Raw genomic sequence first — 14,736 nt, 5'->3', positions numbered from 1 at the left:
AATTTACCCCGAAACTTAGTTCGTTAAAACTTCCTCGCCGAATAAAAAGAAAAAGCGAGCGGGGAGGCCAGTGCTGAATTTTCGGAGCCCATAGCTATTTTGTTCAAATTCAAGTTGAGCAAGGCTCGATATAGCCGAATCAAGCTTAGATTTATCTCTATGTTATTTTGAGCATTTTTAAGAGATATTTTCTTTACCTTGAAAATTGTTTTACCACAGCTTTTGTCCCCCAATATTATTAGATATTTTAACAATAAAAAAATATTACAATACGAATGTAAGATAACTTTGCAAAAATCTAAGACGTTATTGTCAAGATTCTAAAATGAAATTTCAACTGCATCATATTTTGTAGGGGAACTCAAAATTTTCAAAAGAAAAAAAAATGATATTCTACACATATACTAAAAGGACTACGCACCATATTAAATAAAAATAAAGATAAAAAATAAAAAAACATGTGTGAATGAGGGCGAAAGGGCCGGGTGAGAGAGAGAGTAGCCAATAAGTATTTGGAGCTGAGAGGAAAAGGCAAGAGGAAAATTGGTCCCATACTCCCATGGATGGTGGCTTGCCCCCTTTAATATCGGTCTTAATGGGAATTGGTTGGAAACGGAGGACCACTTCGACACCATCTCTCTCTCTCTCTCTCTCCCTCCCTCTATCTCTCTTTCTCTCCTCTCCCGTGGAAGAAAGGTGGGAGAAATATCCGGGAACCAAGTCCACTTCTAACTACTTTTCTTAAAGATCAGAGGCAGAAGGCCATCTGAAAAAGGTCAAGTTTTGTTGAAGTGATAAAAAAAAGGAAATGATGAACTGCCACTTTGAAGAGTTTAGGATTCACACCACTTTGAAGAGTTTTAGCCACTCGTTGCACCAAGAAGAAAAGCCACATCTCACCTAAAGTGCTGCATAGCCATTAAAGAAGAAGAGTTAAGTGGTAACTTGTAACGAAGATTACAAGGGTGCCATATATAGGACCACCAAGCGGCGGCTGTTAGTCTAATCATCTGCTACGGAAGTAAGAGAAGAAGATTATTGGTTCCTTTGGATGATCTCTCTCTCTCTCTCTCTCTCCCCCTCCTCCTTCCTCTTCCTTTCAGAACTGGAACTTTTTGAGGTGAAGATGGGCTCCCTTACGTGAGCTCACCCCTTAATAGCATAAAAAAAATTTCCCTGAACATATCGGATCCGTAGAGCCCACATCCTACCTCCCCAAGATCACAACTTATATATATATATATTATACGATATAAACCAACTAAATATTTTTTTTCTTTTTCTGGCCTTGCTCTTCATTATCTCTTCAGATATCATCTCCTCAGTTAAATTTCAAAAGCAAAACTTGCAATTCACTATGTCACAAGATTCCCACTACCTCCACCATCACCAACACCACTACCCATTCAACAATATCTCAGCCATCAATAACCACTCGTCGATGAACAACTTTGAGCCGACCGCCGCCGGTAACCATGATCCCTTCACTCTGAACATGCCAACTCCAAACTTGAGAGGTTTTGTACCCGAGACAGCTCCGATCGCTTGGCCAGGAGAAAACTCTTCTATGATGAGACCCATTCACACGAACCAAGTTCAAAGCCTCTCTCTATCCCTCTTCAACCCTCCTCAACCTCCTTCATTCCAAATATCATCACACCATCCTTTTCAAATAAAAAGTTGCAAGTATCTTCTTCCAGCCCAGGAACTCTTAAATGAATTCTGTAGCCTTGGAGTAGGAAACAACCTCAAGACGAAGAACAGTAATAAATTGCAGGATGAGTCAAGCGCTTCTTGGAGCCAACAGGCGCTGTACGCGATGGAACCATTGGAGCTGCAAAGGAGAAAGGCAAAGCTTTTCACCATGCTAGAAGAGGTAATTTTTTATTTTTTATTTTAATTTGTATTTCTAATTATTATCGGAGTTTATTCAACTAATTAATTATGTGGTTCTGATGAAACTAAGATATATATGCCACTGCTAAGTGGGGACAAATTGACAGTTTGATGCTTCCCCACTTACTTTTGGAAGCCTCTATTCCCTACTTTGCATGGTTATCTGACCCTATCTTTCTTCCATCCTCCCTCATTATTGTTGCTAATAAATGGAACCCACAATAGTAATACTGTAACTTTACATACTACTGGCTGTGATACCGTCCTGGTAACCATAAGTTTTTATTATTTTAAAGAAAATTAAGAATTTTCTTCAACATTGTAAAAAAAATAATTCCAAACCATACTAAGACTAGTTAGAAAAAAAATTGAATGGACTCTCACACATAAAAATAAAGACCTAATACCATAAGATCAAGAGAAATAAATTCTAAAAAATCTAAAATGCCAACTAAGATTAGAGAAGCAGCACAAAAATAAATAAAATTGCATAGCTACACCATCAAAACAAAATCCCAAAACCTGAAGGCAATCAACCTCACACTAACAATACTCAGTAATTAAATTCCTAATAATTCTCTTAGCCCAGAGTTTTAGATCAAGATGCTAGTAATCAAATGATATAATTTTAAGTATATTTAGAGGAAATGGAGGAGCACAAATCTTAATTGGGGTAAGAGCAATTAAAAGCAATGTTCTTAACCTTAACCGAAAAAGTAACATAAACATAGTTTTCTATTTCAACGCATGTCCCTCCACATGACAAGGAATATGGTACACTGGAGAAAAAGTTTTCATGGCTAAAATCCAAGTGGGAGAAAAGAGATATTTATGCCATTTGTGATAATTAAACATAAGGTTAAGGAGAATATGTCCATAGAAGAGCTAGCTGGCTCTTCTTGTTATTTTCTTTCCTTTTCTCTGAGTTTATCGCTATCTTTTTTTTCAAGGCAAAATTAATCGTAACTATTTACTAAGAAGACAGTAAATTAGCTTTATTTGTTAACAGAAACATAAGACGAATTCCACCTACATGTGAGTTATTATGAAGAGTTATGCAAAGTTTGTTGTATATATTAAAAATGATAAATATTGTTTTCTTGTACATTATTACAATTTATTTCCTTTTTTTAATGTACCTTAATTGAGATTATATATGCTTACATATTTCTTACAAAGTTTTCTAGGTAGTAAGGAAACCTCTTTAGGATTCTTTGGGGAAACAGACTTTGGTTTTCAAGCTTAATTTTATCATTTTTAGGAATGCAATTGAAAAGAAAAGTCAGACAGAACATCACAGAAATCACAAAATAACCTCGAGAATAACTTCCGCTCACGGTCACGCATGTTTTAATATGTTAATTATCGATTCTATGATAATGCATTTAGATACTAAAATATTGGTGCAATCTTCAAAATATTTGTGAGAACAGAAAATAATTCATCTTCATTACAATTCAGACTCCACACACCTTCAAAATCATTTATGATATCTGTTATACAAATTGAAGATGATAAATAAGAAAGTTCGGTGCTTGATAACTGAAATCTTACTCAAACTGACTTTAGTTGTTAGAACACACATAATTGGCCAACTAACCAAAACCATGAACAGCTCATACAAATCATTTGCTATGTATCAAATGGAAAATAAATAATTTTGCATTACTAATTATAACTAATATCGTTTTGATGAATCTTTTACAAATCTTTTTTGCTTTTGATTAGGTGGATAGGAGGTATAAGAAATATAGCGAGCAGATGAAGGCTGTGGTATCCACGTTCGAGGAGATTGCCGGCGGTGGTGCGGCGAGAACATACTCAATGCTGGCTTGGAAGGCAATGTCAAGACACTTTAGATGCTTGAGGGATGGTATAAGTGGACAGATCAAGGCAATACGGAAGGCCATGGGAGAGAAGGATGGGGGTATCACATCAGGTTTGACGAGGGGAGAAACTCCAAGGCTGAAAGTTATTGACCAGTGCTTAAGGCAGCAAAAGGCATTTCAACATCCTTCAGGAACGATGGAGTCTCATCCATGGAGACCGCAGCGTGGCCTCCCTGAACGCTCGGTTTCAGTCCTCAGGGCCTGGCTTTTTGAGCACTTTTTGCATCCGTAATGTTCTCCGATCCATCTCTTTTTCACTAGATTAATTTCTCTGAAATACGAATTTCAAAATTGAATTATTATTTATCGATCAGGTTTTTTATATAATTTGAGTAATTTTCTTAATTTAAGTAATTACCATTCAAAAAATTTAAACGGAATCAACATATAGAAAAACAAAAGCATATACATGTTAAAGCAATATGTATTTGTGATATTTTTCCCCTAATCTGTGATTTCAATGTTGAATTTTGGTGAATTGTGTTTTGTAATTATTATTTATTAGTTATAATAGAAATGCCTTATTTTCTTAATAAACTTTTGACATAATATGGAAAATTTGTTGACTTAGATTTTTTTAGGGACAACTTTCTTATCATTTTTTAAAATAATTTTTTAATACAAAAATTTTTTGAACTAAATTTTTTTTATTAAAAAACAGTAAAGAAGCTGTCCCAAAGGAAGCCTTAGATAGGACCACAAATGGTGCTCAAAAGCTGATGCTGTTGATGATCAGATTTTATCATGATTTTGTAACAATGAAAACAAATCGTAAAGCCCTGTTATGATGAAACTAACTTCTTCTGGTCATAAATATATATAATTTTTAAGAAATCTTTATATCCATTTATAATTAGGAGTCACTATTTTTCAAATTTGAACTTCTAATTTGGCCATCAGCCTTTTCATTTGGGTAAAATCATTGATAAATTTAATGATAAATAGAATATTTTCACTTAATCATCATTTATTAAAATATCTTTAATCATATCATTGGAGATTAAAATTTGACTAATTTTAGATGATTGGATAAAAATCTGTGCTAATTGTGTCGATAGGATCAGAAGCTCTCTCGCTCTCTTACTCTTCCTCCTAGAAAAGAAATAAAAATGATAATTAAATAAAGATTAATACTGTTTTTTCATAACATGAATTTATATAATATGCTATTAGTATGAGAATTTTACAGTATAAGATGATTGGTCGAAATCACACATTTTCAAGCTATGAAAAATAACTTTTTTAATATAACTGAAAAAACAATAGTCAATTCTGTAATTAATATTTTAATTTCCAGCTGTATGTAAATTAATTTTAGCTGTGGACAATTTGTGTAAGTTTTATGTGACTTGATATGTTTCTTCTTTACTTTCGAGTTTTTAAAATGCGTTGAGTTTAAAACTGTATGTCTTATGCGTAATATTCCTTCGATGGGATCCATGAAAATGTATGTTTGCTTTGTACACTATTTTAATTGCTTGATGAGGATTGATTATATTTTATTATGTAATTGTTTTATCTTTTCGATATGATTAAAATGTTGCATTGACTGTTTTCTTTTATGTTTTTTTTGTCTTTAATAAGTTGTCTGTACTAACCAAACTGCTGACTAAGTCCAAATTATACGCACTTTTGTATTGTTTGATGATGGATAAACATTAATCTTTCATGCCTGCTTAGCTGGTATATATATACAATAGGAGGCTTTATTATGGCTGTTAGTGATTCTTCTTTGAGCGAATCCCGTGCCACAGAAGAGATGGACTATTTCATCCTCAACTGAAAGAGATATAGTCAAATAAAGAATTAACCATTATTGCTGTACTTTTTGACATAAAACTAATACATCATTACAAATACGTTCTTCATATATATATACTGCATTCTGTTCTGAATTTACACGTAAATTAAAATTATTAAATGTATAACTTATAGGCAATACACAACTCTTCATCTGAAATCATGTGAGAGTTATCATTATTATTTTAAGGTTGGACCTACCAGTTTCTGACATCAGAGTACTAATGAACTGCAGGTACCCAAGTGATGTTGACAAACATATTTTAGCTCGACAAACTGGCCTATCTAGAAGCCAGGTAAGTGTTCTGCATGCTCTCCGAACTAATTAATTCCCTTCTGAACAGATTAAACTTGCTTGCGTAAGCACCATCTTGAATAATATACATCAAGTCTTAACACACTTTTTTTTCGCACGAAATGTAATCAAGTGCATCTTTATTAGATTATTATTTTGAGCTAGATCATTAGGTGATCATAAAATATTTACATTTGCGTTTTAATTTTTGACATGCATTACTTTATTTTTATATTAATAAAATATTGATATAAATCAAATCAAATAAAAATGTATGCTTACGTAATAATCTCTAATGTAATAGTGTTGATTATTATGATGAGAGTTCTTCTAAGGATACTATTTCTTTTTTAAAAGAAACTCAAATATATATAAATGTTTGGATATATGCATAGACAATTTATATTATCAAAATTGTATGGCAGGTCTCCAATTGGTTCATAAATGCTAGGGTGAGACTGTGGAAGCCAATGGTGGAAGAGATGTACTTGGAAGAGCTGAATGAGGAGACGAAAATATGCCAATCCTCCCATGCAACCTCCATGCAAGAAGGAGACAGCAACAACCAACATAGCTCAAACCCTAACCTTAGCTCTTCTTCAGAACCACATTTTGATCAAGGTCGAAAGTCTGGCATGCTTGGCCATCTCCACCATCTTGATGAGCCACATTCTCTCACATCAATCATCAGCACCGTGCACACTCATAATCACCCCAACCCCAACCCTAACCTTAACCAGAATTTTGACAACCTTGATGTTGATCACTTTGATTCCTACCATGGCCAGGAGCTCACACTTGGCCTGCAGCACCATGAAGGCGATGCAATGCAGTTCTCAGTACTCGTGGGGGAGGGACAAAGCATTCCTTATAGGAACTTGATGGGAGCTCAGCTTCTACGTGATTTGACTGGTTAGAGAAAGCAAAGTAAATTTTGCAGATATACATTAAGTATGCCACCAGCTTCGAAATTTTTTGTATCAAATGACATTATGATATAAGGATGTATAATCATGGGTTTATTACATGGAATGTATTCTAGTATAAAATGCATATAGTCAAATGTCTTCTATAAATAAAACTATGTCTTCTATTTTCTTGTATTTAGATATATATAAAATTTTTTTTCCATTTTCTTATAACGTATTTTTCTACATTCAAATTGTACACTTTACATTAGGGCAAGTGTCATTTGATAAACCTATTCTGAAGCTAATTTGTATCAGTCTGCTATGATATAAATTTATTTTATATTCATGCGTGTATTTGTAGCTAAGGAAAGAAAAGTTTGCATGAATGTATTAAACTTTCTTGTTGATTTATATATGAGAAGTCATACATATAATTTTTCTAGTTCAGATGTTATTAAATGGAGTTTGTTGGTGATAGGTCCATTCAGTGAATGGTGTGATGTCATTGTAATTTGGATTTTTGATAGAAAGTACATTTTATAGAATTTATTTTTCTTGGTGAGATTTAAAAGTGCAATCACAACTACTGATATATTGATATCAATTACTTGTTTGTAATTAATATGTTATACAGTTTAATTATTTATTTATTTAGGAGGGCAACAGCTAGCAATGTATAATACACGTAATCCGATTTTTTTCACATATATACTTCACATTATTTCAATTGAACATCGGCTAAAATAAATAAAAATGGTTTCAAAAAAACTGTCTATCAATCAATTACGTTTTAATTTAATTTATTGAGTGGCACAAATACTGTGATTTAAACTTTTATTATTATTATTATTATTTTTTTTTTTGGGTTAAAACTTACTGTGGGGCCTACGCGTTTTAATATCAAAAATACTATTACAAGGTCCTTAAAAGGAACATCCAACTTTCTAATGCTAAGAAGAGCTACAAAAGAAAATAAAATAAAACCTAAAAGCCGATGGTTCCTTGATCTACTAGTTACAAAATTTCCTAATAATAACCTAGGGCTGTAAGAAGACAGCACCCAAAAGAGGAATCTTACAAGATAAAAATTCAGCATGTAATTCCTACAAAAAAATACAATCGAGCCATCCAGAGCAAAATTGTCTTGATTGTCCGAAGAGAGATCGTCGATGCGCATCCACCCAAGGAGCCTACAAAGAAACAACTTACAAAACGAAAGAGGGAAAAAGAAGTTCAGTTTAAACAAAATATTATCCAAGGCCCACTCCAAAACTGAATTCCAACAGATGTTATATATGGTAATATTATGCCAAAATTTAGCCTGCTACCAACATATATGATAGTAGATCTAATTTAACCTCATGAAAAGACCCCCCAGGTTTTCAAAAAACTGCAACAGGCCAAGATAAGAACCCCAAGCATCATTTAAACACTCCATCCAGAAAAATTCCCAAAACACAAAACAACTATAGCCAATATCCATCCATGTTAATAAAATAACCACCTCATAAACAATAGAGAACTGAAAGATAATAGACCCAACAAAGCATTCATTCCAGAATTTGGACAGCCACATCTGGATCCAACAAAAAAACCAAAACAAAACTTCCTGAGTCACACAAGCTAGAAACAGACACCCAAATTTCTCATCCTAGAATAAACAGAGGATAACCCCAAATCGGAAACAAATACATAAAAGTAAAGATAAAACTAGTGAGAAATAAGTCAAGACTAAAACAATTATGCCACCTCAGAAAATCCCAGCGATTGTAACAAGCCAACACAAAATAGAACCTCCAGTCAGCCAGACGAGAAAAAGAATCAAACATTCTGAATATAAGGTAAACCAGCTTTATCCAAGTATATAATACCTTTCAAAATTGGGTTTAAGGTCCCAATATCCAACTCTTCATATTCAAGTAGATGTTATCAAGTTCGGTAACTTTCAGCTCAGCATCTTTAATATTAGAGAAAATATTTTTAAAAACATTTTTGTCCCACCATCTCAGACATTGTTTAAGTCTACTCAGCTTAGCCCATAATCTCAACATGCCAGTAATGTTATTACCCGGATAAACCGGAGCACTCCAATTAATATTAATAACATTCTTGAAATCAGTATGATACATCCACATATTCTAAAATCTAAAAGCATAAGAACAAGAAGGATTAATTTTGTTAACTTTTAGCAAAATAGGAGAATGATCAGAAAGAGTTCTACTTAAATGCTCAACATTAGTCATAGGGAAATTAACAATCCACTCATTATTGAAAAGAAACCTATCAAGTCTTTGCCACAAATTAGATCTATTCCAAGTGAAAGTGCTAAAAAAAAACCAATATCATTCAAATTGCAGTCATTTATCATAGTGTTAAAATCATTCATAGCATTAATGTTAGGAGGATTGCCACCAACTCTATCAGAAGCATTAGAGATGATATTGAAATCACCTCCCACACATCAAGGACCATTAATATTAGAAGCAAAGCTATTTAACTGATCCCAAAGAGCAATCTGGTTCACTCTAGTACAGGCAACATACACAAAAGAAGCATAACAAGTAACATTAAAAATACTAATATAACAACGAACAACTTGTGGGAAATCATCAACAATATTTAAAGAAATAGAGTTATGCCACATAATCCAAACTTTATTAGCACAGTTAGAGTAGAACTTGAAAAACCCAGGGTTTTAGCAGTCGATTCTATTTTAACATTAGCAATTAGAGGCTCAATTAAGACAAGTAAATAAATATTATGAACTCTACAAAATTTTTTGACCTAAATCTTAGAGTCCTTGCTCCCAATCCCCCTCACATTCCAAATAAGAGCTTCAATCATTAAAATCTTTTGAAGAAGCTTGAGTTCTGGTGGATCTAGGAGTGGTAAATTAAACATTTTTTGGTTGTTTGCCTTTCTTTCTATTCACCATTTTGAACTCGTCCTCTTTAGACATTTCAGTAACATCTTTTTCATAATTATCCAAAGAAGGGATATTCTAGTTAACCTTATTATGATTATTACTTATTAAACTTTAATGACTTTAGCAGGATGGAAATGCTTAAAAGGTGAAGGAATTTCATGACTTATTAAACTTTTTATTATTATTTTGAAGACTTAAAAGATGTCAGATGAGTGAAAATAAGTGTTGTTGGCCTCATTATTTGAGATCAATTTTCCCAAAACTCTTCTCTAGTGCCTAGGTCTTCGTAGCCTAGTGTAGACGTCATCATTAGGATTTTCCTTAGGTGGATACCCAATGATGTAGTATTGTCTCAGCCATCAAATTTGACCTAAATCATCACGAGATAAATTGCTCTGAATTTATGTTTAATTAGAATAAAATCAGACACCATTCGAACTGGTTTCGGCCTGATCGACATCACATAAATTTAAAACAAAAACCTAATTCTAACACAATTTTGACTAAATTAGTTCATCTCGACTCAATTTAAATCTAATCAGCATAAAAAAAGATAAATTTAATTATTTAAAGCTATCTTAATTTTAAAATTTATTCCAAATTAATTCTCAAGTAAAACTCCCCTTCAAATCAAAATCAAACCTTACATTCTTCTTTAAAGCATGAATTAATCTAAGTTGTCAATTTAAACCAAGATTGAGATAGGGTTCAGTTAGGGCCGGAAATTTTAGGATGGCAGATGGGTTTGTAGATAAGACACTACCTAGAGATTCCGTCCTCATTTTGTGAGGACTTTATGACTTGAGTTCTAGTTTTCTATAGGCGAAATCCTCTATAGTTAATTACCCCTCCCGATCACGAGAGAGAACTTTCGATTAAGGCTAGTTGTAAATCATTATATTTCACTTAAAGCGGATGATGGGGGAATGGATGATGGACCCAATCAAGATCCCATGGTTCCGTCATCTTGGACCATCTTGGTCCATGGTCTACTAAGTCAGAGGAGGTAATCAACTCAACCTGACAAAAGGATCCTTATCGACAGCCATGGGTTGCTTCGTCCAAGGGGACATTGTAGACCTGGGGTGAATGCTTATCTAAGGGGACAAATTTGAATCCATCTTAGCTAACAGAGGACTTTGTGCCATATCGATCATAGCTTATTGATTTATATCTAAAGAATTTGATACCACTAAGGAAAATATTGGCTCTGTTCATAATCGGTATTTTGTAGTGCCATTTGATGGCAAAACCACTTAGTTTAGAGGGCCCCAGGTCATAACTGTTTATCTTGCAGTGCCATTTGGTAGAAAAACCGTCGGTTAGAGAACACGTATCATGTTATTACTAGTAGGAGATTATTTGATAATAGATCTTAGTGATATATTTGACTAGGCATTAGCTCTATATGAGCGAAAGTAAATTTTATTTTTCCCTCTCCGATAAATTGTTGTGGAGGGTGGATGGATTTTTGCTTTAAGTGATTGATGGATTATTTTCAATTTTAAAAATTTTAGGTTTTAGGATTTTGGAATTTTTAGAGTTTTTAATTTTGATGGACATTTAGGTGGCATTTAGAAATATTTGTGAACAGCTCCAGTTGAGATAGACATTTAACACGATCATCATTGGGATGACTCTTAGGTCACTTAAAGATAATTGAATTTTATGGGAGTTTGAGGGCATTTAAAATGGTTGGAGTTAACCCCTCTAGTGGAGATAAACATTCAAAATGGTCATTATTGAGGTATTTGGGGTTATTTCAATTTAAAGCTTGAACCTTGTCGACTCTATCAACTTGCCGATAGGGGATCAGATTTTGTAGGCTTTATGCATTTGTTAGTGAATTTTCTTAATTATAGGCCTTGAAGGCTTAATATGAATATATTAAAATAAATATACATGTTTTTATAACTATATATTTATTTGATGGTTTGAATCTTGTTGAATCTTATTGATCTGCATAAAAGGATGAGGTTCGAACTCAAATTCTCTTATTAAAATGCATAGTATCCCTAGACATCACGTGTGTACTGATAACATACTCGTCGGGGGCCCATCGGATGTTTGGGGACATTTTATAATTATCTTGTGAAGCATATTGACTCATATTTACTTGCTTAGGAGGATTGGACTCACATTTATTAACCCGCGTAGTATCCCTAGACATTATGTGTGTATCCAAAACACGATCGTCGGGGTCCATATAGGTGTTTGAGAGCATTTTATAATTGTCTTGTGAACCTTATTAACTCATATTTACTTGTATAGGAGGATTGGGCACACATTTATTGACCCGCAGTATCCCTAGATGTCATATGTATATCAAAAACATGCTCCACTATAGGAAAAATTTCAATTTTTTGTGTCAATTTTTTATCGAAAAATGGCTAAAATCCGCCAAAAATTAGCATTTCCGGCAGATTTTTGGTGGAAATATTTATGCCTATTACACGGGCGTAAAAAAAGTACTATTGGCGTAAAACTTTTTGCTAGAAATATTTTTGACGAAATATCCGTCGAAAATATTTTTGACGAATAAAAACTACGCTAGAAATATAAAGAAATGAAAAAAAAAAAAACTAATCCCACTTAAGCCAGCCGGTCTCAACCCCCGAATATAATTCGTGACCCACTCCCACTGAAGCTGCTCCCTCCCGTCCAGCTAGCTGGGCTCAACCCGCCCGAGCGGAGCCCGTGACCCGAATGCCCCCATAACACGACCCACCTTCAGTGGGATTTGAACCCGCGCCGTCCATATATTAAGCACCTAACCACCACGCCACAATGTAAAATTTGTATATTATAGTTTGTTTTATTCTATTTAAACTAAAACTCAATTTCAATTTAATCTATTTACGTAATGTAATTTAATTTAATAAAATTATTTGTATAATGATTTATTAATTAATTTAATAATTAATTATTAAGCTAATTTAATTAAATAATTTTTTTAATAATATTTAATTTTTTTATTTTAATATTGAATTATTAATTATTGTTTAATTAATTTAATTTAGTAATATCTAATTAAAATAATTTAATTTGATAATAAGTTATTAAATTATTTAACTTAATTGAATAAAAAAATTAATTATAAATATTTATTATAGTCATTTTGCAAAAAAAAAAATAATTTTCGTTGGAAATTCCGTTAGAATTAAATCCGCAGGAAATCCAATCAAAAATTCATCCGGAAAATCGATGAAAAATTCACCGAAATATTTCCATCAGTAATCTGTCGAAAAAATCGTTGGAATTTGTGATGAATTTATTTCCGCCGAAAATTCTGTCGAAAATGAGCTATTTTCCTGTAGTGCTCATCGGGGTCAATGCGGGTGTTTGGGAGTATTTTATAATTATCTTGTCAACCATATCGACTCCTATTTACTTGCTTAGGAGGATTGGGATCACATTTATTAACCCGTGCAGTATCCCTAGATGTTACATGTGTATCCAAAACATGCTCGTTGGGGCCCATGTGGGTATTTGGGAGCATTTTATAATTGTCTTGTGAACCTTGTCGACTCTTATTTACTTGCTCTTGAGAATTGGGCTCATATTTATTTACCAGCGCAGCATCCCTAGATTGTTACAAACATATTTTTAGATTATGATTTTGATGATAGCAAACAAATCTTGTTTCACTATGACTATCTTTTTTCTACTGATTTTTCAGGACTCAAAGATCAGACGGAAATCGGAATCAGCTCAAGACTGGATAGATTAGGATAAAGTCAGTCTGTAATTTATTTTCCCTTCTTGAGTCAATTGTAATTATTTGAAGTGACCGATGTCAAGGTAACCCTACACACACACACTTGAGAGATTTAGAACTTGTGTTTTTTACTCACATCATCCAAGATGATATTTATATCGTCTTGGACGATCGAGTTCAAAATAGGAGTTCTAATTAGGATTTATTGTTAAGGCAGTCATAATTAACTGATCAGCCTAAACGATACTTGTATCGGCCAGGACGATAGGCTTAATACAGAAAGAATTTGCTGACAGAATCAATTTAGGTATTATGTATATTTAGAAATCGGCCAGGACGATCGTGAGATCGGCCTGGATGATATCACATAATTATGCCTAAATTAATCCAGGGATCAAGGAAGTAATTAAGGATGATTGATATGATCACATCATCTTGGACGATCTCAGGATTGGCCAGGACGATATATTCAAAAATCATTAGTTACTCCTGGACGATGAATATCGGCCAGTTTGTATCCAGGGTGATTCTCAGAATGATTCTCCTCTGATTTGAATTGATCGGCCAGGACGATCGTGATATCGTCCGGGACGATCAAGCCAATTTTCAATCGTCCAGATCATCTTCAAGGCGATGCTCTAGACGATCTTCTGAGATTTATACTTATCGGCAAGGACAATGTCCATATCGTCCTGGACAATAAAGTTGACAACTTGCAATTAATGAGCTCCTTTGAAGATCTTCTATATAAGAGCTTTAGTTCAATATTTTTGAACATCCTTGGTTGCTGTCTTGACCTGAGAAAACCTAAAGGAGAGAGAGGGAGGGAGAGAGAGAGAGAGGATCTTGTGAGGGGATTCAAAAGGGTTGCTCCAAGCATCAATCCACTTCTTCTTCCCTAGAGTCTCTTGTCCTTGGAATGGTTAGGAGAGGTAAGTTTCAGCAAGTGATCGTGGTTCTTTGCTTGCTTCAGGAGGAAGCAAAATTAGTTGCGTTCTTTGCCTTGTCGGGTGTGGCAAAAAGGAGATGTTTTTGTGAGGGCTTCTCCGCCTAGCTGTGAGGGCTAAAGGAGACTCACATTTGTAGTGCAATACTCGGAGGGCACCTCCGGGGAGTGGACGTAGGTCGAGTTGATCGAACCACTATAAATCATTGTGTTCTTATTTTTACTGCTTCCACATTTATTTTCTTCCGCACTTATTTTTATTGTGATTTGGTTTGTGATAATCGTTCTTTTTGTTTGAAGAAATTTTTAAATACCAATTAACCCCCACCATCTTGGTTAGCCTCGGCCAAGTTTT

The 14,736-nt window shown here is 33.8% G+C and overlaps 1 protein-coding gene across 1 annotated transcript; it reads left to right on the top strand.

The window, feature by feature from the left end:
* Positions 1-650: 650 nt before the first annotated feature.
* On the top strand, positions 651-6,976 carry LOC110113477 (homeobox protein BEL1 homolog). Its single transcript, XM_020846086.2, has 4 exons — positions 651-1,876; positions 3,625-4,013; positions 5,821-5,881; positions 6,306-6,976. Exons 1-4 carry the CDS (start codon positions 1,358-1,360, stop codon positions 6,795-6,797), a joined length of 1,461 nt encoding a protein of 486 aa, XP_020701745.1. The 5' UTR covers positions 651-1,357; the 3' UTR covers positions 6,798-6,976.
* Positions 6,977-14,736: the final 7,760 nt, after the last annotated feature.

Source organism: Dendrobium catenatum, unplaced genomic scaffold (assembly GCF_001605985.2).
Source record: "Dendrobium catenatum unplaced genomic scaffold, ASM160598v2 fragScaff_scaffold_249, whole genome shotgun sequence".
Lineage (NCBI taxonomy): Eukaryota > Viridiplantae > Streptophyta > Magnoliopsida > Asparagales > Orchidaceae > Dendrobium > Dendrobium catenatum.
This window is presented reverse-complemented; position numbering and strand designations above follow the sequence as displayed.

Excerpts from the sequence above, each read along its gene's own strand:
- LOC110113477 (XM_020846086.2), top strand. The coding sequence starts at position 1,358 with ATGTCACAAGATTCCCACTACCTCCACCATCACCAACACCACTACCCA. Across the intron at positions 4,014-5,820 it reads TTTGAGCACTTTTTGCATCC|GTACCCAAGTGATGTTGACA; the intron begins GTAATGTTCTCC and ends AATGAACTGCAG. Across the intron at positions 5,882-6,305 it reads CTGGCCTATCTAGAAGCCAG|GTCTCCAATTGGTTCATAAA; the intron begins GTAAGTGTTCTG and ends ATTGTATGGCAG.